Below are 21,893 nucleotides of genomic sequence, written 5' to 3'. Positions count from 1 at the left end.
TGCGTCCTATAGGGCGAAAAATACAGTATGTATAAGCTAAACAAGCTATAGCTTAGGGCCCCACTCTCTTGCCCCCCCCCCCCACATCCAGCAACAGTGTTTTGTGTTGTGTCGGCTCCTAGGATGTAAGTCATGGGCCCTGCCTGCTAGCCTGCTCCCCAAAATATGACCGCTTTGCTCCTTTCTATATATAGGGTGCCTACATTCGGCATGGATGGACGGTTGTCTGGCAACATGTGCAAATGGCTTTAGAGACCTATTACTGTAGGTCCATCAATTTGTTGTTGTTTAGTCATTGAGTTGTGTCCGCCTCTTCGTGACCCCATGAACCAGAGCACGCCAGGCCCTCCTGTCTTCCACTGCCTCCTGCAGTTTGGTCAAACTCATGCTGGTAGCTTCGAGAACACTGTCCCACCATCTCGTCCTCTGTCGTCCCCTTCTCCTTGTGCCCTCCATCTTTCCCAACATCAGGGTCTTTTCCAGGGAGTCTTCTCTTCTCATGAGGTGGCCAAAGTCTTGGAGCCTCAGCTTCAGGATCTGTCCTTCCAGTGAGCACTCAGGGCTGATTTCCTTCAGAATGGAGAGGTTGGATCTTCTTGCAGTCCATGGGACTCTCCAGAGTCTCCTCCAGCACCAGAATTCAAAGGCATCCATTCTTCAGAGATCAGCCCTCTTTATGGTCCAGCTCTCACTTCCATACATCACTACTGGGAAAACCATGGCTGTAACTATACGGACCTTTGTTGGCAAGGTGCTGTCTCTGCTTTTTAAGACGCTGTCTAGGTTTGCCATCGCCTTTCTCCCAAGAAGGAGGCGTCTTTTTATTTCGTGGTTGCTGTCACCATCACGGAGCCCAAGAAAGTCAAATCTCTCACTGCCTCCATTTCTTCCCCTTCGTTTTTTGGATGTTGAGCTTCAGACCATATTTTGCGCTCTCCTCTTTCACCCTCCTTCAAAGGTTCTTTGATACCTATGAGGTCCATCAATTACCATCTCGCATATATTCAACACAAAAAACAGCGGCCATTTGTTGTGGACCTAGAAAGGGCCCCCTTCCCTTCCGAGCCGAGGGCCGCCTCCGGCCTCCCTCCGGCCCGGGCTCGGCTCCCTCCGCCTCTTCTCAGCCGCCCGTCCTGAAAGGGGGCGGGGCTCCTGTTCTGCCTACGTCACTCCGAGAGGCGTTCCGCTAGGCTGCTAAGCAACGAGGCCCGCCCCCTCCCGACGCGGCTCTTCCTGCTCCCGATTGGCTCACGCAGGACGCGACGGCGGGGCGCGTTATGGACGAGCGCTATTGGCTCTCCGGGCTGCCCCTTATCGAGAGCGGGGCGGGTGGAGGAAGCCGAGGAAAGCGCTTTGGCAGGCCGGGATTGGCGTGAGCAGCCCGCACTCTCCCTCCCCATTGGCTCTGGGAGCTTCCCCTTCGGAGGCGGCCTGCCGAAGAGACCCCTGCCGCCGGCAGCCATTGGCTCGTGCGTAGCGCCGCCTGTGCCGATTGGTCGGCGGGTGGGCGCCGGGGTGGGCCCCGCCCTCCCTCTCCGCCCGTCCTGCGCCCCGCCCCCTCTCGCCTCGCCTCGCCCCCCCCCCCCGGCAGAGCCGAGTCGAGTCTCTGAGGGAGAGAAGGAAGGGAGGAGCGGCGGCGGCGGCGGCGGCGGCCGAGGGGAGGCAGGCATGAGGGTCGCCGTGGAGTTCGAGGAGTGCCTCAAGGACTCGCCCCGCTTCAGGTCCGGGGCCGCGGGGGGAGGGGAGGCCCCCGAGGAGCTGCCGGGGGGGGGCAGCAGGGCCGGAGTCGCGGCTGAAGGAAGGAAGGAGAGCCCGCCGCCTGCCCAGGGGCGCCTCCCTCCGCCCGGGGACAGCCTCTCGGGGCCCCTCTCCACCCTCTCTGGTTCCGCCCTTCCTCTTCAGCAGGCTCCCCCAACCTCGGCCCTCCAGCAGTTTGGGGACTGCAACTCCCAGCATCCCTGACCACTGGTCCTGCTAGCTAGGGGTGATGGGAGTAGTAGTCCCAAAAGAGCTGGCGGGCCGAGTTTGGGGGTGCCTGCTCTTCAGGCTCGTCCTCCAGCGTGGGGGGGGGGGCAGGCTCCTCCTCCGGCTTCCCCTCTGAGGCAGCCCGAGCCTGTGGCAGACCTTCAGGGAGTGGGGCGGAGATTGTCCCAGGCCAGGGGCTCCTTGGGGGGAGAAGAGGCCATGAAGCAGATGGGGACCTCCCTTGCCACATTTGGCCAAACCCAGCTGGGCTTTGGGGCTCAGGAGGACCTTGTAGCTGACACTGGATCCTTGCGGGGCATCAATGCTCACTTGGATCCAGGCATGCGCAGGCTGAGTACCAAGAAAGGCCTGGGTGCTTTTTGTGGTCCTGTGGTTAAGACTTTGTCTTGCGAGCCCTGGAGGGCGTTCAACATCCGGGTGCAAATGAGAAGCATCCAAATAAGTGGTGGATCCTTTTGTCAATATAAAACTTGTAGGAATCATTGACTTCTCCTAATGCTCAAATGTTTTGATGGACATGTGACTCTTTCATATGTTTTAGACTGTATTTGCTAAGTTACAGTGGGTGTTTCTGTGGATGGTTTGTTTGTGTGTTTTGACTTCCATAAGCAGCATTCATCTTGAGCTCAGCTGCTCTGGAATGCACGCAAGAAATAGACCGGAACAGACACAAATCTGTGTTACCCATCTCAACCAACCCACAGTAATCGGTGTGGGGGTCTCGCACACCAACCAGCCAACTCTACCTGATTTTGGTTTCGTCTATTTTTGAGCATCTGGTAAAAGCACCTGGTGTGTCCTCAGTTTGTGGTCTGCCTCTTCAGAAGCTTTGAAATATAGGGGAAAGAACAACAGTTAGCCCTATATCCAAATGCTGGAAGGCAACAAGAACGTTGTCCCTTCAATCTCCTACTGCCTGATTGGCTAGTGGCCTCAGATACATCCCGCCATGGTGATTCCATCATTTATTTAGGCATCTTGATGGTTTCTCTAGTTGCCTCGGGCATCCCTGCCACTTTTCCTCACTCAGTGTTTCCCATCTACACAATGGGATTTGTAATGCTGGCCTCTCCAGGGCTCATCTATGAAAGACGTTCTTCCATTGCAGTGTCATTGAATCCACTTTTCAACATGTGGCTTTTCAGTCAGTGACTATCACGACAAGGAAAGCAGGATAGGAAGTAGCCACAGTGGCTGGAGGGAGACCTGTGCAGCAGAAGCCACCCCCAGATGTGAGTAAGGGTCCGTGGCCCCCAGTGCAGGGCTTTTATGTCGGCTGCTTGGATATATTGATGCAGGCGAAGCCTTAGTTAGACTGCATTCCCCCGTAAGTAGCAGGGTGCCTTCACAGAGCTGATGTGTTGGCTGTTATGGAGACATTTCTACCCTTAACTTGCAGGGTGTACCCACCCTTCCTGTACTGCTGTGTGCTTATGAGATGTTTGGTCCCTCCCTTGCCAGACTGGACCACAGTGGCTCTTCTGGTCATGGAGGTTGTCTCAGATGGGTCACAGCCTAGAGCTTGGAAGGAAAGCTAGAAGGAAACACCCATGCAAGAGGCTGGCTTATTCTGCAAACCGGCGGGTGGTTTCCTGCCAGATTTCTACCCACTTCAGTATGTAATTCTTGGAATCTGGAGCTGATCAAGTTTAGCTGTCCTTTAAAATGGTTCCTTTTGCTGCTTGCGTTTGCCAAATGAATAGAGATTTCTGTCTTGCTGTGATTTTACCTGGATACAGAGAAGCAAAGATACAAAGCCGTTCACAGGGCAGGATTCTCAGGGCTTCTGCTCTGCAGGTGTGATTCTTTGTGTAAAGATACCAGAGAAACGGTTCAGATGGGTAACTGACAAGGAAAATGGTCTCCAAGTTTTAAGACTCCTTGAATGTGTAGCTGAAATGGAGGAAGAAAAAAGGGCTGAGAGGGTTATTTTTGCCAGTGCTTGAGATTTGCAGAATAAGGCAGGCATAGTAGAGATGCTGTGTTGCTATGCCATGATAAACTCTGGTTTATTGTGAAGGAAGCCAGCCCCAGGCATATTCATTCCTGTACCTTCTCCCAATCTGGCTTCAGGTTTCAATGAACCACTTTTGCATGGCATCTGAACCTGACAGACTACAGTTTTTTGAAACAAGTCTGCTTTGTAACCTGTACTTGAAGTTGGCTTGTTTGAAGGAAACCATAGTTAAGATAAGCTACCATTTGTCAGATCTAGATGATGTTACAAGCTGTGTTTAATCAGAAATTGGAAGTTCGAGCTCCTTGTGGTGGCGCTGGAAGAGGAGGAGGGGTCTTGTGTGAGTCCAAGGCTTACTCAGCCTTCTTCTCATCTTAATAAACCATAGTCTCTCCTATCTGGATACAGCCCTCTTACTCTGTTGATGAGGCTGGAGAAATCTCAGGCACCACAAAACTGGATTCAGCTAGGAATTTTGCAGTCTCCTTCCAGGCTTCGTGGGGCATAACCTCAGTTTCCTTCTGACAGTGACCAGTGAAACTAGACAAGAGAACAGGCCTCGAGTTGACCCAGTTGTGCAAATGACGGATGTCAAATGCAGAAGTTGTTTCAGGGAGGGGCTCCAAGCATCAAACCCTAACCAGTGTTGCTACAGAGCAACGCGTCAGCAAACTTTTGTTTGGATTGTAAGGAGGAGGAAAATGCTTCTTCAAAGCACTGGAAAGCAGTATTTAATCTGCCACAGCTGTAAGGCAGAGGGTGGGGATGCTTTGTAATGTGTCACTTGCCTTTTGTGCTCTAGTTCGGCGGGGGGGGGGGGCTGTGACCCTCCAAATAGTGACCCTCAGGATGGCCGATGGCAGTGAGAGGAGTTGTTTTCTCGACAACATCTGGAGGGACAAAAGTTCCCTGTCCCTGTGCTAGCCCAACAGACTGCAAAGACAATCTTAATAGGCATTTTCAGAAGCATAAGCTATTTTAACTTGCAGCGAAATCCATTCTGTGAATCCCTGCAGCTTTGGGTAGCGCTCTTCTCCCTGCATTTGTCTTGCCCTCTTTTAAAGCCTGCCCAGTTGGTGCCCACCACTGTCTTCACGAGGGGCTCTAAGCCCTCAGGGGAGACTTTTCTGGGAGGTGCGGTAGGCGGAAGCAGAAGTGTTTTCTGCCAAGAACTACTTAAATTAATTTGCCTTGGGATCCAAGCCTTTACTCCCAAAGATAGACCCTCTTCTTCTTTTTTTGTAAATGTGTTTTACTGTTTTCAAAGAAAGAAATTAACAAATACAAACAGTGCAAATTTTTTTTGAGGCGTCAGGTAAGTCCCATATTTGAAAACTAAGGAGGGTACATTAACCCTAAGAACCTAAACAAAAAAAATTCCTTCCAGTAGCACTTCTGTTTCAGTGTATCTGAAGAAGTGTGCATGCACACGAAAGCTCATACCAAGAACTGTCCTAAGAACCTAACTCACACAGTCTGGAGCAGTTTCTTGGTTAAAGGGACAGAGCTTCTGCTCCATAATGCTGTGGGTGCTGCCAATGTGTCCTTGTGCTCTTGGGACCCCCAAGGGAAGAAGGAGGCTGCTTGACTGCCAGCACATCATCCAGCCACTCCTCTGCACGGCTGGAAACGAAGGTGGCTTTGCAGTCGGTTGCTGAAGCCCTGCAAATAGGATAGACCGTTTTGCAGAATGCCGACCCTCGATACACTCACATGCAAGGTGTCTCTCTGTGCCCCATTTGGCAGTGCCCTCCCCCAACCCCACCTATATCATGAGCTGCCTTAGTGCTTCAGATGCAGTGTTTTCATTTGGCAAACATTTAAAGCGCACAGGGCAGCCACGAAGACTAAGAAAGATCTCCCAAGCAGAGGCTGGGGTTTAAACGCATGCTAGGAGCACGGGAAGCTGCCTTCTCCTGAGTTAGACCACTTAGCTCAGTGCTGTTGACTCTGGCTGGCAGCAGCTCTCCAAGGTCTCTGGCAGGGAGGCTTTTTCCCAGCCCCACCTGGAGGTGCCACTGAGGATGGAAGCTGGACCTGCGTGCAAAGCAGGCGCTGTGGGTGGACAGGTTCTGACCCCTGGGTGCTTGACACTTGGCTCTCCTTTCTTTCTGAGAGGAAGCTGACTTCTGGCAGCCGGATATCTCTGCTTATGAGAAAGTCCTTTCGGGGCTTCCCTGACCGTTCTCTGCTTCCTTCATAGATGGAGCAATAATGACCTGCATTGGGGACCCTTTTCCATGGCAGAGGCTCTGTGTTCAGTTCACTCAGGTTGCTCTTTATTGCATACATAATCAAATGAAATACAGTTAGAGGAGCAAGCATGGGGCGACTTTCAGTTTGATTCCTGACTGAGGGGGTGAACTGGAGGATTTCCGGACAGACCTTGTGTTCCCCGGCAGTTTTCTGTGGAGTGTCACAGGCCAGTCTCCCTCCTGATGCCTCCGTTGCTGCGGAATGGGTTACAATTACATTGGTTTGTGTGGCGTCTCGTCCTTGGCTGCTCCTCCAGTCTTGGATTGGGTTTCTCTGGTTTGTTGGTGCTGGAGCTCCTGCCACCCCCTTGACCCCACTGTTTGCCCTTCGCTTGAGGCTTGCTCCCTGGATGCTGCGCCTGAAAAGGGTTGGGGCCTCCGTTCCTAGCCAGGGGGCAGGGGATGGAGAACCAGGGTGGGATGGAGCAGAGCAGCCCAGGGGCTGGACAACCTGCCTGCCCCCTTGCCCGCAGGGGCATCAGTAGCTTCCCTCACTGTGGGGAGGCACCCTTCCCAGCCTCTCCCCCTTGCCTACCAGGGTATATCATTCAGCTCTTACTGGGCCCTTTCTCCAGTTTTTAATTGGGCACATCTTTTGTAAGGTGTTTTGTGAGCCTATTGGGAGGACAAAGCAGAGTATCAGGGTCCTAAATAAAATTTCTAAAACATTCTGCCCATTTGGGAATCCTGGTGGCAGAAAACGTTGAGCCTCCTTGCCGGCCTGCTCCATTTGTTGCAGGAAAAGCAGCCAAGGGAGGGGGTGGGATGGCAGAGCCAGGGACTGCCTTTCTCTCCGAAACGCCTGCTCCCCTCCAGCTGGCTCCCCTCTCCTCAGCAGGCAGTTCCTCTGGCTTTCCATCTGCAAAAATCCATTCAGGCAGGTGCTGGCTAAAGAGGATTTTTAAACTTACCCAAGCACTGCTTTCCTACTGAAGATGCCCTCACCCCCTTCTGTAAGTAAAGAAATGTGGCCAAGGCATGGCTGGCATCACCCTCAGAACCCTTCTTTCACGTGTCTGGGATGTCCTCCGTTGGTTCCTGGTACGCTTGTGGGTCCATCTGCTCCAGTTGGTTGTTCAATGGGCTCCAGCCCTTCTGGATGCCACTGGTCCTTGAGGGAGAGCACAAACAGTTGTGGGTCAGGCCGGCCTGGGCCTCGTCACTCTTGTTGATGCCAGGCAAGAGGCACCTGCAGGTTGGTGCTTCTGCCAGAAGCATCCCCGCTCAGCCAGGTGGGGGTCCGTGCATCGCGGCTGGCCTGTGTCCGGGGCAGTCTCTTTGCATGGTGCTTTCTCAAAGGAGCCAAGTGAATAACATTCACTTTCTGGCAGACTGCTGATGCCTAGGAATAATCGGAGTCCATTTGCATAGCTCTCCAGGAGCAACCTTTGCTGGATTTGCTGGAGAGGGCCTGTTTTGCAGCTTAGACCCAAATGAACACTTTGCCTCTTTCCCAGCCTCCTCCCCAATGGAAACGGTGAGAAGGGAGGAATGACCCTTTGCTTCATGGCTTTCGTCCCCTCTGGCCCGCAGCTGCAGAGCCTGTCAGCTGTTTCCCGGCTGTGTGGTCCCCTGCAGCTAGACTGTGCATCCCAGTTGCGGGGTGTGTGTGTGTGTGTGTGTGTGCGTGTGAAGAGACTTTCCTGGGTGGCTCTGCCCACTGGCTGCCTTCCTCACACCGATCCTACAGCTTCATGGAGACCAGAGTGTGGGGAAAGGGCTCTGTGTGAAAGGGGCATCGAAAAGGTAGTCACCCTCCCTCCTAAATGGCAGGAGAGCCCTTTTCCACAAACGGGTTTGGCAGCGTCATGCCTGGAGTGGGGAGAGTGTTTCTGTGGCACCCGGTGGCAAATTGAGGTCCCACCTGGCATTGGCAGTTGCTGTTGACTCCGCTCTGTGGACGGCATCCTCTGAGAGGCGACTCATTTTGCAAGCAGCCCTGAGTGCTTGGCTGCAGTTGTTGACACCGAAGCCTTCTCCTTCTCAGAGTTGGCGTGCAAACAATGGGAATCTGGCCAGACCTAAATGGGGAAGCCAGTGCCACTGAAACCCCAGGGACTTCCAGGAGTGCCTGGAGATCAGGGCCCGAGTGCAGGGTGTCTCCCTCTGCTACACAGTCCTCCTCCACCCTGTGCCTCTTGGTTGTGCCAGGATGGAGCACCCGCATCCCTCAAACCCCTCCAGAGAGATCCACTGTAAGCCTTTCTGAAGTTGAACTGGCTGCTTTGCATGTGGTGGGTCTTCTGTTAGCAACGGACGACTTTCCCAGGGAGTCTGGAGGGTGTGACATCTCAGTCTGTTTCTCCTCACAGGGCTGCTCTGGAAGATGTGGAAGGAGATGTAACAGAGCTAGAGCAGAAGCTGGACAAGGTGAGCAAACATCACCTGGGCAGTTCCACCCCCATCTTGCTCCTCAGAGGGTCCCTTAAGAGAAGGTTTGGGCAATGTTCTGTTGTGTAAGCGTAAATCCTTGCACTAGTGGAAGGGGGATATTGAATGCCACCCTTTAGGCCCAACTCCTAGTTGAAGCCAGTTCTGCTCCTGGAACCTGGGGGTCAACTAACTGCCAGTCAACTATTGAGGTGGGCATTGCCATGCGGAACGCAACTAGTTTCTGGAAATTGCAGGTGGGCAGAGTGGCTGCCGTTGTGCTCAGGTCCTGCTGGTGTGCTTCTCATGGGGGGGGGGGCATCTGAATGGCCCTTGTGAGAGCAGGAGACTGGACTAGATGGAGTCCCTTTGGCCGGATCCAGCAACAGGGCAGCAGGGTCTGTCCCATCCAGCATTTTCATCTGCCAAGGTGGTCAGCCAGATTTTGGAGGGAAAGGGCATTTGGTGTTCTTTGCTGCAGAGTAGGTATGTTGAGAGACGACCGCAGCCATGAGATAGGAAGACTCTGCTGCTTCTCTTTCAGTTAGTGAAGCTTTGCATTGCGATGATCGACACAGGGAAGGCCTTCTGCCTGGCAAACAAGCAGTTCATCCATGGCATTCAGGACCTGGCTCAGTATTCCAGCAAGGATGCCCTCGTGGAGGTAAGTGCCCCCTGCCAAGTGGGCTCAGAAGAGTTCAATATTCTGGGGTCTAGAGCTTCCCCTCGCCTGGGGAACCGGGGCGGGGGGGGGGGGGCTGCCCGCCTGGGCGCCTGAGTGTGGGAGGGGGCGGGTGTGTGTGGAATCTACAGCCCATCCAGGGAGGAACTGTTCTTAAGAGAGTGTAGGAACTTAAGTGGGCTCCCCCTTAAATATCTGTTGCTTTCATCTCCTTAAACTAAGCATACTTGGCTCTTCAGCCTTTAAATGTAAATATATCTGTTAGTTCATGCTGACCCCTTGAGAGAAGTTGGAGAAGAGGAATGTTTTCAAGAGCAGAATCCCGCCCTCCCCGTTTGGGAGAGGGGCTTCCCTGCTGTTCCCTGGGCAGGAATAATCTATCTGGCCTTGTTGCTTCCTCTCCTTGCCCCCCCCCCCCTTTGCAGACCAGCTTGACGAAGTTCTCTGACAGCCTCCAAGAGATGATCAATTACCACACTGTAAGTTTCAGAAGTAGCTCTGCTTTTCTCCTCTATGGATTTAGAAAGCTGCTTGATAAAGATGTGAAAGTTTTTCTTCCCTGTGTTTTGAGGACACTCCAAGACACTTAGAAATGAAATGCCTCCTTAATAGATTTAAAATCTCTCTCTCTCTCTTTATTAAAAAAATGTGTGTTTTGAAGTCCCGATGGAGCGTGTATGACTCGGTTGTTCCAGCTTCCTGGAACATCGCAGCTCTTGGCACTCTCTCCCGGTTGCCTTGGCTGGCCATCTGGAAACTCTGCCTCCCTCCCTCTGTCAGGCATGGGGGTGAATCTGCAGCCGGAGTCTGTGTGGGGCCTTGCACATCTTAATTTCTAGCCTCCTTAACACAGAGGCTTTGTCAGAGATGACTCCTGCAGCCTCGTGGCAGCCTGCCCAACGGTGTGGCTCTTTCTTTCAGCTGCAGCGAAAGAAGGAAGCGTCCGCCATGCATCTTCCCAGCATGGGGGGAAAGAAGAGAGATGGAAGGAAGTGAGGGGCTCTTCTCCCTCCCCTCGACATTTTTTGCGGCTTGTTTGCGCAGTCCCAGAGCAGGACTCTGGAGCCTAGAAACCCCAAGTTTCCATCTCTCAGTGCCCCCTTGTGGAAGGCACAGGGCAGCGCTAGCGGGGAAAGGCAGGAAGAACTACAGTGGGGAGACTGGCTGGACGTTGGAAGGTGCCTTGGAGCAAGAGGCATCCAGAGAGTCCTGGCAGCGCTTCTCCAAGGCTGAGAGGGCATGCGGTGGGGGGTCCTGCCTGGGGTGTCCTGCACGCAAGATGTGGTCCGAGGGGAGCCTTCTGGGCCTGTTTAGGAGGCTGTGGGTTGGGGCCCTTCTTGCTAAGCCAAGTGGAGGGGTGTGCAGTGTGTGGCCTTTGAGGCAGAGGCCAAGGGAGGGAGCCAGGTGGGCCCTGGGGTTCAGCGCAGGGCTGCAGCTGCTCCTCCGGCAGGTGCTTTGCGCCCCCCCCCCTTGCAGCCTCACTCCTGTTGCGCCTGCCTTCTGTTTCTGATCCTATTTGGGAAGGGGAAATCCAGGACTCAGGAAAGGTGGGGGCTTTATGTTCTTTTTTGCCATTCAGTCAGCTGAAAGATGTGGGTCCAGCTGAAGGGGCTCCATTGGAAGCAGGGAAGTGCCTGGCAGCCATGGGAGGAGTGAGGAGAGGCCTCGGGAAGCCTCGAATGTGGGGCTCCTCCCCTTGCGCAGCTTGCAGAGCGTTGGGCATGGGGGGGGGGAGGCAGTACTGGCAGGGTGGGTCTGGCTTGGGGGTTCACTGGGCTGCTGCATCAGAACCGGTTGTCGTTGGTGGGGAGAGGCCTTTATCTGGCTAGTCTGTTGAGTCATGAAACTATTCCTTCCTGTCTTTTGGTCACTGAAAGGGGCCCCCAAGGTGGCTTATGGCATTATAATCCTACAGTAGCAAATGCTAAAGAGAGAGCGTCAAATGATGCTAAAGAAAATGAGGCAGTGGGGAGGGGTGGGGGTCACAGTCCAGAGCTAAAGCCGACTGCCGAAAGCCCTCCAAGGCTCATGGAGCTAGCCGTGAAAGTGAACATTGATACTGTGTGCTGAAAAATAGTTCCGCAGCCAGTGAAGTTGTTCAGGAGCTGCTGAGCGAGATTCCCTTTGGCGTGTGCTAGTCACCAACTGGGCAGCTGTATTCTGGACCAGTCACTGCTGGAGCTGTCTTCAAGGCTGCTCCATAGGCAGCCCATGGCAGTAGCCTAACCTGGATGCCAACAGTTCATGCATGGCAGAGGGCAGGCAGCCTCTGCTGTTTGTACCTTCTCTGGCTCCATGGTGAGCTTGCCGTATAATCTGAAATATCCTTTGAGTTTAAAAAAGAAAAAGGAAAGGTGGCAAATTGCAGAAGCTCATTCTCTGGGATCTGTTGCCTGGGGACCCTTAGAGAACCGGGAGGAAGAGGAGGCTAGCGGAGCTGGTGCCTGGAGTGCCTTTGAGCCTAACTCTCCAAGCATTTCCTCTATTGCAGATCCTGTTTGACCAAACACAAAGATCAATTAAAGCGCAGCTTCAGACGTTCGTTAAGGAGTAAGTAAGACTTGTGCTTAAAGAGTCTTGGGGGTGGGGCTGTGGGCCGGCTGGACTCTTGAGCAGCGGTTGCATATCTTCAAGGTTTCCTCGTCACTTGGACACGCAGATGGTGCAAGATCTTGCCTTACCATGGAGTTTTCTCAAGACTTCTGACGCTGGAGAAGAGGCATCCCCAAACTCGGCCCTCCAGATGTTTGGTGACTACAACTCCCATCATCCCTAGCTAACAGGACCTGTGGTCAGAGATGATGGGAATTGTAGTCCGAAAACATCTGGAGGGCAGAGTTTGGGGATGCCTGCTGGAGAAGAAGCAAAGGCTTTCCTGCCATGGAAGCCAAAGCCCAGCCTGGGTCTCCCAGCCTGGGTTGGGCTCCCTGTTTGTTCCTCTGCCACTCCTGAGCCACGATGGAAGTGCCAGGCCTCATTCTGCTGAGGCCCCTCCCTTGCCCCCAGGTAGGCACTCCTGTGCCCGCTCTCTCTGTCTGTTGTGTCCTCCCCGTCCATGAAGCCGTCTCTGCATTCAGCCCCAGTTCCCCTGTGAAGTCGCCTGGGCGCTGCTGTGCTGCGAAGGGCAGCTGATGGAGGGCAGCCTGTGTTTCCTTTGCGCTCTAGAGATATCCGAAAGTTCAAAGATGCCAAGAAGCAGTTTGAGAAAGTCAGCGAAGAGAAGGAGAATGCCCTGGCCAAGAACGCCCAGGTCCCACGGACCAAGCAGCACGAGGTGGAAGAGGCCACCAACATCCTGACAGCCACCAGGAAGTGCTTCCGCCACATCGCTCTCGACTACGTCCTGCAGGTGGGCCGCCCTTGGGGGCTTTGGGAAAGGGCCAAGGAAATGTGTTGCTGCTTCTGGGGGACTCTGGGGATGGGGCTCCTCTGGCAGAGGTGGGGCTGCATCAGGCAGAGCAGAGGTCTTGCTTGGCTTAGCAGGAGACCCAGAGGCAGGCGGAGGCAAGAGCCAGGGGGGAAAGGGCTGGCAGTCAGGCCTTGGCTGTGGGCGGGTGAAGGCTCTGAGCAAGTCAGGAGAAGCTCAGCAGTTACCTCTAGTGACTTGGGTATTCTCCATGAAGCCCCCTACTGCCGGAATTGGCATGGGGAGGGGTCTTTGTGGAAGGCTCGCCAGGGGCCAGAACTGGTGTTGCTGATGGAGAACTGGTGTTGGCTGTTCCTTGGGTTATGGGCTGTGAGCAACACCACTGAACCCCTTCAAGAAGCCAGGACAGTTGGAAGGACAGCTGCAGGGTGATGAGAGCCTTGGGAGGGGGGTTCTGCCTTATTTGGTCGCCCTGGTTTTACGGATTTCTTTGTTCCTGATGTCCAGAAAGATAAATGTGCTTGTTTAAAAAGTAGCTTTGACTGTTCTTCCCAAAGTTAGTTGCCCTTCTAGCAGCCTCACCTTGACTGGTGCAGGAAGAGGAAGCTGGAGTGTGTCTGGTGGCTGAACAAAGGGCTTTGGAGATGGAACCATGGTCAAGGGAAGGGTCTCTCAAAGCTGCAGAAAGGAGACCCAAGTGGGGAATCCTCCCTGGCTTAGCTGGAGAGAGCTCTGGCTTGGAGAGGAGTCAGGCCAGTCCTCTTGGGGGGCCAGTGAGCCACCCACCTTTGCTGGAACTCCGGGTGCTCTGGGGCTGCAGGCCCAGCGGGTGCCTTGCAAACAAGAAGTGTCCCAGGTGCAACGTTGGCTTGAGCTGGTCTTGAGTTTTCCATCCTTCTTCTTGTTTTGTGACTCCTGCTGCCAGCCTTGCGCTGCTCCTGCAGAAGCTTCTAGCTCTTCCTTCCCACGCTCTGTTGCCGGCATATTAACACGATTCATTTTGCCCCCTAGATTAATGTTCTTCAGTCAAAGAGGAGATCAGAGATCCTAAAATCGGTAAGCTTCTCATGTCCCCGCCAGGAAATACTGCAGGGTTGGAAATGATGGGTGAATGTGTCCCTGAGGGACCTGGGTCTGGTGCCAGGCCTCCCTCCTGTGGCAGCTGCTGAAAGTGAGCAGCTGTTTGCGTGGGGCCAGTTTTGCCAGGAGTAGGAGGGCAGAGGGAGGGTGATGAGAGCTTGGCATCGAGGGCGGGGCGTGAGGGATGCTGGAAGCCCCCTGAGACCTTGCCTCTTCCTCCCTGCCAGATGCTGTCCTTCATGTATGCCCACCTGGCCTTTTTCCATCAAGGCTACGACCTTTTCAGTGAACTTGGACCCTACATGAAAGACCTTGGAGCTCAGGTAACGACTGCAGTGGGTGGCTGGGTCTCTCTCCCGGGGACGGAGCTGGCCTTCATGCTCTCTCCTCTGGCAGTGGAGCAGGGCTCCCTCCTCCTCCTCCTCCTCCTCTTCTGCTGCTCCTGCCGTGAGAAGGGCTGGCCGGGCAGCCGGCTCTGGAGCGGCTCAGGCGGCATGAGTCATCCTTTTCTCCAGCCGGCCCTTGCGCTGCACCAGCCCCACCGCAGGTCCCTGGCACCTTGGCTATTCTGGGAAGCCAACTCCTTGGAGCAGCGGCAGGAAGCGGGCAGGCCCTGCCCAGCCTCAGGTCGGGAATCTGGCAGGTAGGCTGCCAGGGGAGGGGAGCTCGCTTGGGCAGGGGGGCATCCTGGCACACCAAGCAAGGCGCCCCACCTCTCAAGCCCTGGAGGTACAGGAGCCCTCACTGCCAACTCTCTTCCTTTCTTGCAGCTTGAGAGGCTGGCTGTAGATGCTGTGAGGGAGAAGAAGGAGATGGAGCACAAACACTCCACCATTCAGCAAAAGGTACTGCAGGGGGACGCAGGAGGCAGCCAGTCCACCCGCTTGGTCTCTCTCTTCTGGCTGCATCGAAAAAGTTTCCCAGTGTGCTCCCGCTGCCAGCAGGGCTTCCAGGGCACTCTCCCAGCCCCCAGCCCCCCAGTGCCAGCTGCCCAGGGGGCACTGTGGGGAGGGAGAAGCCAGGGCTGCCCAGGTCCTCTGTGGATGCCCACTCTGGCCCTCCAGTGAGGCCAAGGTGGCCGCCTGCCACTCGGCGGGACCAGAGTCTCTCCAGCCGCCAACGGAAGCCGTCTCTGTAGAAACAGTTAGGCTCTTAGAAGGTTGTCACATGTGTTAAGCTGGACTGGGTGCTGTTTTTTTTAAAATTTAGGAATTGCCTTTTACATGTTTGTCAAGGCAGTTTGCAAACATAGCTAAAAATAGTTTTAAAAACAGTGCAACCACCCCTCCCCAGAAACTGTCACAGAGAGGTTTGAAAACACCACTATTATTATGATTGCTTTTGAGTCTTGGCCCTTGAAAATGTAAGTAAGCAGCCCATTCTGAAGCTGGTCTGGGGAAGACCCAAGGCAAAAGAGAACCAAAGTACTTAAAATTTATCTTCTATACCATGAAAATAAATTAAAACAGTATTTTAAAGGAGAGAGAGGGAGAAGCAAAGGGCTTTCCGTCCTAGTGGCTGCTGCGTTTTGGGCGGAAGTCGGAGGTGTCCTCTGCCTCTCCGCTTTCTCAGGGCACAGGCAGGATTCTGCCTTCCGCGTGATGGAGTTGCAGATCCCTGGGACTGTGAGAGCTGCTTCTGGAGGACCCCAAAGGGACAAACTCAGGTGGCCGCCTGCCTCTTTCCACCAACCTGACCCAGGAGCTGCCACTCCACTTGGGTTCAGAAGCAATTTGAGACCCCTGATTCTCCTTCCCTGCCCAAGGCAGGGCTGTGCAGGATTTCTTGAGTTGTGGGGCTCAGCTGCCCCACAGCTGCCCTCCCATGTCAGCTTGCAAGGGGAACCCTAACAAGATAGGAAGAGTCCATTTCTTTGTGAATGAAGCCTTCAGGCGTGAAGAGTCTCCGCTGTACCTGCCATCTCCAGAAGGGAGACTGGTGCCCCATATGCTGCCGCTCACTTTCCACTTCATGGCAGACTGTCTTATTTTGGGGTGAGGGGGACTGGCCTGGGAGATGTGCCCCATCTTGCTGCCCTTGTTGAACAAGGTGCCTCTTTTCTGCCAGGACTTTGCCAGCGATGACCCTATGCTAGAGTACAATGTGGATGCCGCCAGTGGCGTTGTCATGGAAGGCTACCTCTTCAAGCGAGCCAGCAACGCCTTCAAGACCTGGAACAGGTACCCGGCTTCCTCCTCTCCCTGCTGCTACCACTGTCTGTGGCCTGGGCTGGGCTTTGCTGTGCGCTCCCCCAATGCAGGCTGCTTTCTTCCCCTTCCCACTTGTGGCTCTCTGGCCTCGGAGGCAGATGCACCACCTCCTGTCGCCTCCCCTCCCCACAGGACTAATCCCTTTAACAGCACATGGAGGGGGTCACAAATTTGCACCCCTAGTTCTGCTGTCAGTGAGCTTCTCTCTGCTGGGTTTTTTTGATCATCATGCATTTTTCTGCCCAAATCCCCTGTTAACCAGCGTGTCCTGCCCCCGGGTCATGTTTCCTTCCTTGCCATGCAAGCAGCAGGGGAGTGTCTGCCCAGCTCCTTGCCTGGTGAGCTGATAGCACTTGGGGGATTTTAGTAAAGGAATGAATTGAACTCTTTTCCCTATTGGGGTCTGGGTCAACCCTTTGCCAGGCTGGCAGTCAGCTTAAAAGTCCAGATCAGGCCTTGTTGGGAAAGAAGCCAGACTTGGGCCTTGTTCTGTGCTTGGTGTGTTCCTTCAAAGGGTCAAGCAGGGGCTGTTTCTGAGCTCTGGCCTGGCAAGTGGAGGGCTCTCCGTGGTGAAGGAGTGGCTCTTGCCTTGCCCATTGCACCCTTTGCAAGATTTCCAACCTGCCCTTTGCCACGAGGTTCCAGGAATATCTGCACCTTCGGGAAGCATGGGTGTCTGAGCTCTTTGAGGTGTGCGTGGTGGCTTTGCTCTTGGGGGGCAGCAGGGTCTACCGGGGGCAGGGCTGCCTTGAGGATGGGAGGCTCTCTCCAGAGATGCCCGCCTGGCACCTGCCTTGTCCTCCCGGTGCCAGCCAAAGAGCAGCTGAGATAAAATCCCAAGTCTGCTTGGTCTGGCATCATCTGGCTCATCAGATCTTCCTTTCTTTCTAAGACTGTTTATTATTGTTCTGCTTTGTGTTTAGCTCTGTTTTGATTGTGTTTTCCTTTTACATACGCTGCCCCTGGGATTCCTGTTGGAGAGGAGGGGGTGTCTAGAGGTTTCTTTAGTTGCAGAAAATTCCCGCATTTTCTTTCCTGTGTGTGTCTTGGAGGGCTCCACATTGCAGCAGCTTCCTAGCCACTCCCTGGGGTTCCTTGGCTGCCATAAGATGGCACTGAGAAAGAGAGAGAGGCCCTGTGGCTTAGCCCTCCCTCCCTGGGTCAGCTGAAATGGGGGCGCCTTGCTTCCTCTTCTGCTCTCTGCTTATTTGTTTGCGGGGGTCTTCGTTTCTTTTTAACATGTTCATTTCTTCACCTCCTTTCCCCCACCTAACCCTCCCCATTTTCTCCACCTGACAGGAAAAAGCCCGATGGCATCAGGTACCAGCCAGATTCCGGCATCCTCTCCCTCCCCTCCTTCCTCTTCCTCTTTGGCCCAGCATGCAAGCTCTGAATCTAACCCTTAACCTTTTTCGCTCCAACAACTTGCAATGGATGGCAAACCACGTGTCTCCGTCCCCCTCGGGAGTAACGGCCCCTCCTGCTGCTGCTGCTCCGTGGCTGAAGCAGGTTTGGTGGTTTAGGATCCCCCCCCCCCCCGTGTATGAGGGCTGTCCTTTTCTATGATACAAGAGGGGGCTGGCATTTGGTAGCTGCAGTGGGTCAGAGTGCTGTAGGCTCCGCCTCTGAGGAGGGGCTTCTCTGGAACCAGCGGAAAGCTGGCTGGGATCTCCAGGGACCCTGAAGTGTTTGCCAGCTCCACAGCCGGTGTTGTGCCCTTTTCCATCTTGGCTGCTGCCCCCCCCCCCCAGCAGTGCAGGATGACTTTCCCACTTCCTTCTCACTGCTCAGATCCAAGAGGCGCAGCCCTGGGGTTAGAGCGGAGCTCCGGGATCTCTGGGTTGCCACGAGGGGCTCAGTTCCTGCTTGCTCTTCCCAGAAGAAAGGTTTCCCTCTGAGGCTGAGTGAGCTTCTGGCCAATGGCAATGTAATGGGGGTCTGGGGAGGGGGAGGCTGCAGTGATGCCTCAAGGTCTCCCAGCTGCAGCTCCTGCTGCACCTCCTTTCCCCTCTCCCCACCCCCCCGGCCCCAGTCCTTGCAGCTGCTGACCCAGCTCTCCTGGCCACAGTGGAGTTGTGGAGGTAGACACCCATTTGAGGGGCAACCCAGACATGGAGTTAGTTGGGCCTCCATGTTCTGTGCCAGCTGCAGCCTCTGGACCAACCCCAAGGGGAGCCCCGCCTCTAGCACATGGCAGCAATCCAGCCATGAGGCTCCCCATGCATGGACAGCTGTGGTCTAGCGATTTGGATGTGGGTCCCAGCACTGGATGAAGAGCGGTCACGGCCATCTTTGTAGCGCAGCAGCATCATGCGACGCTCGTTCCCCAACAGATACATACTCTCTCTCTCTCTCTCTCTCTTCAAGGCTGACCCGGGTCTGGTGACTTCCCAGCAAAACAAGGGGGGCAGGGAGGTCTGCTACAAACCAAGCTAGAGTCCCACCCCCTCTTGGCTGGAGGGTCCCTCTCCTGACTGGCCCCACAAGAAAGGAAGCCTGTAGGCCTGCCCCCTGCCCCCCCGTCTTTCCTGGCAGCTGTTCTGCGTTTTGCCCCATTGCACATTGTCCCCTGCCCCCTTGCCTTCACCCCTAGGCATGGAGGACCTGCCTTCTTCTTTTCTGTCTGCCTGGACTAGATGCTTGATCTTACTACTTTCTCCTCCAAACAGCAAACGTCTTGGTGTGTTCTGAAACGCAGCCGTCTTAAATCTGGGCTGATGATTAACCTTGTGTAGGCCTAATGTCTGGAGTGTTGCACTTGCTTTGGAATAATGAAGTGTGTTAAGACAAAGTGGAACGTGGCAGAGAGTCTCATGCTGAGCTTCCGGGGGCCACGCGGCCTTTGCTTGCTCTCCTTGGGGCGTTGTCAGGGCTCGATCTTGTTCAGGCAAGAGCCACCTCTGGATTGTGGAGCGGAGGTGCAGCGTTGACCAGAACTGCCCGACTGAAAGCCTGCAACTCCCACCGTTATTATTTGCCAGACAGTGCAAGAATCTCCCCAGCTTCAGGAAGCGATGCTGTAGGGGTTGCCTGCCATCTCTGTAGGGCAGACCTAGAGGCCCTTTCTGCTCTGGTGCTTCAGAGGCTAGGTGGGGGGCAGGCTTAGGGGGTCATCTTGGTCTTTTTCCTGTTTTTTCTTTTATTTACTGCATTTCTATCCCTCCCTTTCCTCCATGGAGCTCAAGGTGACATAGACAGGCCTCCTCCTCCTCCAAATCCCCCCAGGAGCTTCTCTTTCACCTGGCTTTGCCTCTGCCCCATGGCGGCCATGTCCAGAGCCCCAGAGCCCTGGTCTGAGCTGGGCACTCTCTCCCTCCTTCCCTGTGCCTATGAAGGGCAGGTGATGCACTTTCAATGCGCAAAACACCCTGACAGCTCCTGTGGCATTTGTCCCGCCAGCCACCGTAGGCAGAAGGCACTGCTAAGGCTGGTGGTGATTAGCTGAAGCCCCCCCCCCCCCCCGCCCTTGACCTCCTGAGACACCCCCCCCCCCCGAGCCAGGCTCCGTGCTCTCTGTGTTTGTGGACTGGGGTGCTGCTGCCATGGAGGGCTGTAGCTGCTGTGTGCCCAGGTCCTCTCTCTTCCTGGCTCCCCGGTTCCTGCTGCCAGGAGAGGGCTGTTGATTTTGCTCCCTTCACTTGTGCAGACGCTGGTTCTCCATCCAGAACAATCAGCTGGTCTACCAGAAGAAATTTAAGGTGAGTCCTGGGGAAGCATGCCGGGGGGGGCCTCCAAGGGCTGGGGAGGCAGGAAGTTGGACCACTGGGGTGGAGTATGGCGCTTACTCAGGGCACACAGCCATTGGGGGGGCCCTGCCTGGCCTACAACTGCCTTTTCCTCTCCTCCCCAGGGCGAGGGGCAGGCAGTGGGGCTGCTAGCATGAAGCCCAGGGGAACAAAGTGGGGGACAGAGATGCCTGGGGCTTTGATGGCCCATGAGAGATTCTTCTCCCTGGGCTGCTTGGGTGTGAGATGTGGCCGGAGATCCTTTGGGCTCAGCAGGCAGGAGAGGCCCCAACGGAGGGGTTCTGACCCCCATGCCTTGGGGACTGATTTCTTTGGGCACACCCAAGGAGAGCTGGGATGCCTTAAGTCTTAAGAGACTCTCAGGCAGCCTTCATCCGTGGGGTGCCCTCTGGGCTCTGCCATCCTCCTTCTCCCATCACAGGAGCAGAGGAAGCTGCCTTAGGCCAGTGGCCGGACTCACTGTATCTGGCTGAGCCTGCCCACACTGACTGGCAGCAGCGTCTCTCCAGGCTTTCTGGCAGGGAGTTTCTTGAAGCCCCACTGGGGATTGAGTGTGGGCCCTTCTGCGTGGCAGGCAGGGGCTCTGCCCCACGGAGCCGGCCAGAGGTGTTCCTGGGTGAGCTTCCCTCAGGCTTGGCCTCTTCCTTTCTCCCTAGGATAACCCCACGGTGGTTGTGGAAGACCTTCGGCTCTGCACAGTCAAGCACTGCGAAGACATTGAGAGGCGCTTCTGCTTTGAGGTCGTCTCCCCAACCAAGTAAGGGGGCCTTGGAAGGCGATGGGAGAGACGGGTGGCCCCTGCGGATGATGAAGCCAAAGAGGCAGAGAATAGCCGAGGGTGGGGTGGCTCTGGGGGGCAGAAGGGCCAATGCGGGGGGAGAAGCAAAGGGGGGAGAGGACAGATAAGTCATCGGTTGTCATCTAGGCTCATCGTCAATCACTCTTCTAACTTTTGATGGGAAGGTTCAGTGAATAGTTGCCAAAAAGTGAAATAAAATATATTCTAAAAGTTAGCTGATAACTCATATTAAAGTAAGATGCCATGTCAGTTATTTTTGTTTCAACATGTGTTTAAAATAGAAATTGGGCCCAAATTTGGTTTATTTTAACTATTTGACACACACTCAAATATGGGCAAAGGGGCAGAAGCTGTCTTTCCTCCTCCTCTTCCTCTTGTCACTTGGCAGGCGGTTTTGCTTTCTTGGGGGGATTTGGAGGCCTTTCTTGGCTCACCTGGTCCAGCTTCCTGCTGCCCCCAAGCTGGGAGCAAGGGGGAAGGCGGCAGCTCAGGGGCAGAGCATCAGCCTTGCTTGCAGGAGCTCAGTCCCCTGAGCTGCCTCTCCTTGTTCCTGAGGCTCAGCTCTGGGCTGGCTGTGCCAGGGGGCCTTGGCAGAGCCTCAGGCGGTGGAGATGGGCAGGAGGGGTGTTGGTGTGTGTGGACCTGCCCGGCCATCTGGAGGCTCCTTCACCAGTCCTTGCTTGGGGACTCTGGAGCAGCTTCTTGGGGCCCTCACGGACATAGACCCACGTGGCTGTCCATGCATGAGGGTCCTGGCTGCCCATCCAGGGCGCTTGATGGGTGGTTGGGGGCTTGCAGGCACGGTTGGTGCAAGGCAAACTGGCTCTAGGTGTGCTCAGCACCCACCCACCTACCTTCCTTCCTTCCTTTCTTTCTTTCTCTCCCTCCCTTTCTCTCTTCTCTCGTCTCTATCTGTCTCTCGCAGGAGCTGCATCCTTCAGGCAGACTCGGAGAAGCTGCGGCAAGCGTGGATTAAGGCGGTGCAGTCCAGCATTGCCACGGCCTACAGGGAGAAAGGGGACAGCACAGAGGCAAGTGGGAGAGGGAGCCCTTTCTCCACCAGCGCAAGGGGCAGGGCAGGTGGCAGGGCAGCCTTGCGAAGAGCATTGCTGCCGGCAAACGGCTCTTTAGGTGGCACAGCCTTCTGCTCTCCCTGCAGTGAAGCACACGAGGGCTTAAAGCTCCTTTTAGTGGATTCCCTTCGGGGCCCAGAGGAGGGTCCCTCCCTGCAGCTGCAGAAGAGGAGCCAGGGGGAAGGAAGGCCTTCAGTGGCTGCTGCCTGTGTGGGGCAGACAGTGGAGGGCTTTGCCTTTCTGCCTTCTGCAGTCTGGGCTGCAGGCACAGGTGCCCAGAGAGCTGCCCAGGGAAGCCAGGCTGCTGCAGGAGGAGGAGGAGGAGGAGGCAGCCCTTGACGTCTCGGCTTTGCAGATTGGCCGGTGTC

General features: G+C 55.2%; 1 protein-coding gene across 9 annotated transcripts in view; it reads left to right on the top strand.

Moving 5' to 3' along the window:
* The first annotated feature begins 1,428 nt into the window (after positions 1–1,428).
* The window catches only part of ACAP2 (ArfGAP with coiled-coil, ankyrin repeat and PH domains 2), a 31,343-nt gene continuing 10,878 nt past the window's right edge, over positions 1,429–21,893 (top strand). For 2 of the 9 annotated variants that reach the window (XM_083739395.1, XM_083739390.1), the window contains exons 1-14: positions 1,579–1,721; positions 8,511–8,568; positions 9,113–9,232; positions 9,676–9,729; positions 11,742–11,800; positions 12,416–12,599; positions 13,629–13,673; positions 13,925–14,020; positions 14,468–14,542; positions 15,765–15,877; positions 17,207–17,227; positions 19,554–19,605; positions 20,310–20,410; positions 21,378–21,483. In XM_083739395.1, coding sequence (XP_083595521.1) covers positions 1,669–1,721; positions 8,511–8,568; positions 9,113–9,232; positions 9,676–9,729; positions 11,742–11,800; positions 12,416–12,599; positions 13,629–13,673; positions 13,925–14,020; positions 14,468–14,542; positions 15,765–15,877; positions 17,207–17,227; positions 19,554–19,605; positions 20,310–20,410; positions 21,378–21,483 — 1,137 coding nt within the window. In that variant the 5' untranslated portion in view covers positions 1,579–1,668. Of the gene's footprint in view, positions 1,722–8,510; positions 8,569–9,049; positions 9,233–9,675; positions 9,730–11,741; positions 11,801–12,415; positions 12,600–13,628; positions 13,674–13,924; positions 14,021–14,467; positions 14,543–15,764; positions 15,878–17,206; positions 17,228–19,553; positions 19,606–20,309; positions 20,411–21,377; positions 21,484–21,893 lie in introns of all 9 variants that reach the window. The other 7 variants (XM_083739396.1, XM_083739391.1, XM_083739392.1 and 4 more) reach the window with 6 other exon arrangements.

Source organism: Podarcis gaigeae (genome assembly GCF_964106915.1).
Source record: "Podarcis gaigeae genome assembly, chromosome: 5".
In the NCBI taxonomy this organism is placed as follows: domain Eukaryota; kingdom Metazoa; phylum Chordata; class Lepidosauria; order Squamata; family Lacertidae; genus Podarcis; species Podarcis gaigeae.
Note: the sequence above shows the minus strand (reverse complement) of the source record. Positions and strands in the feature narration are given on the sequence as shown.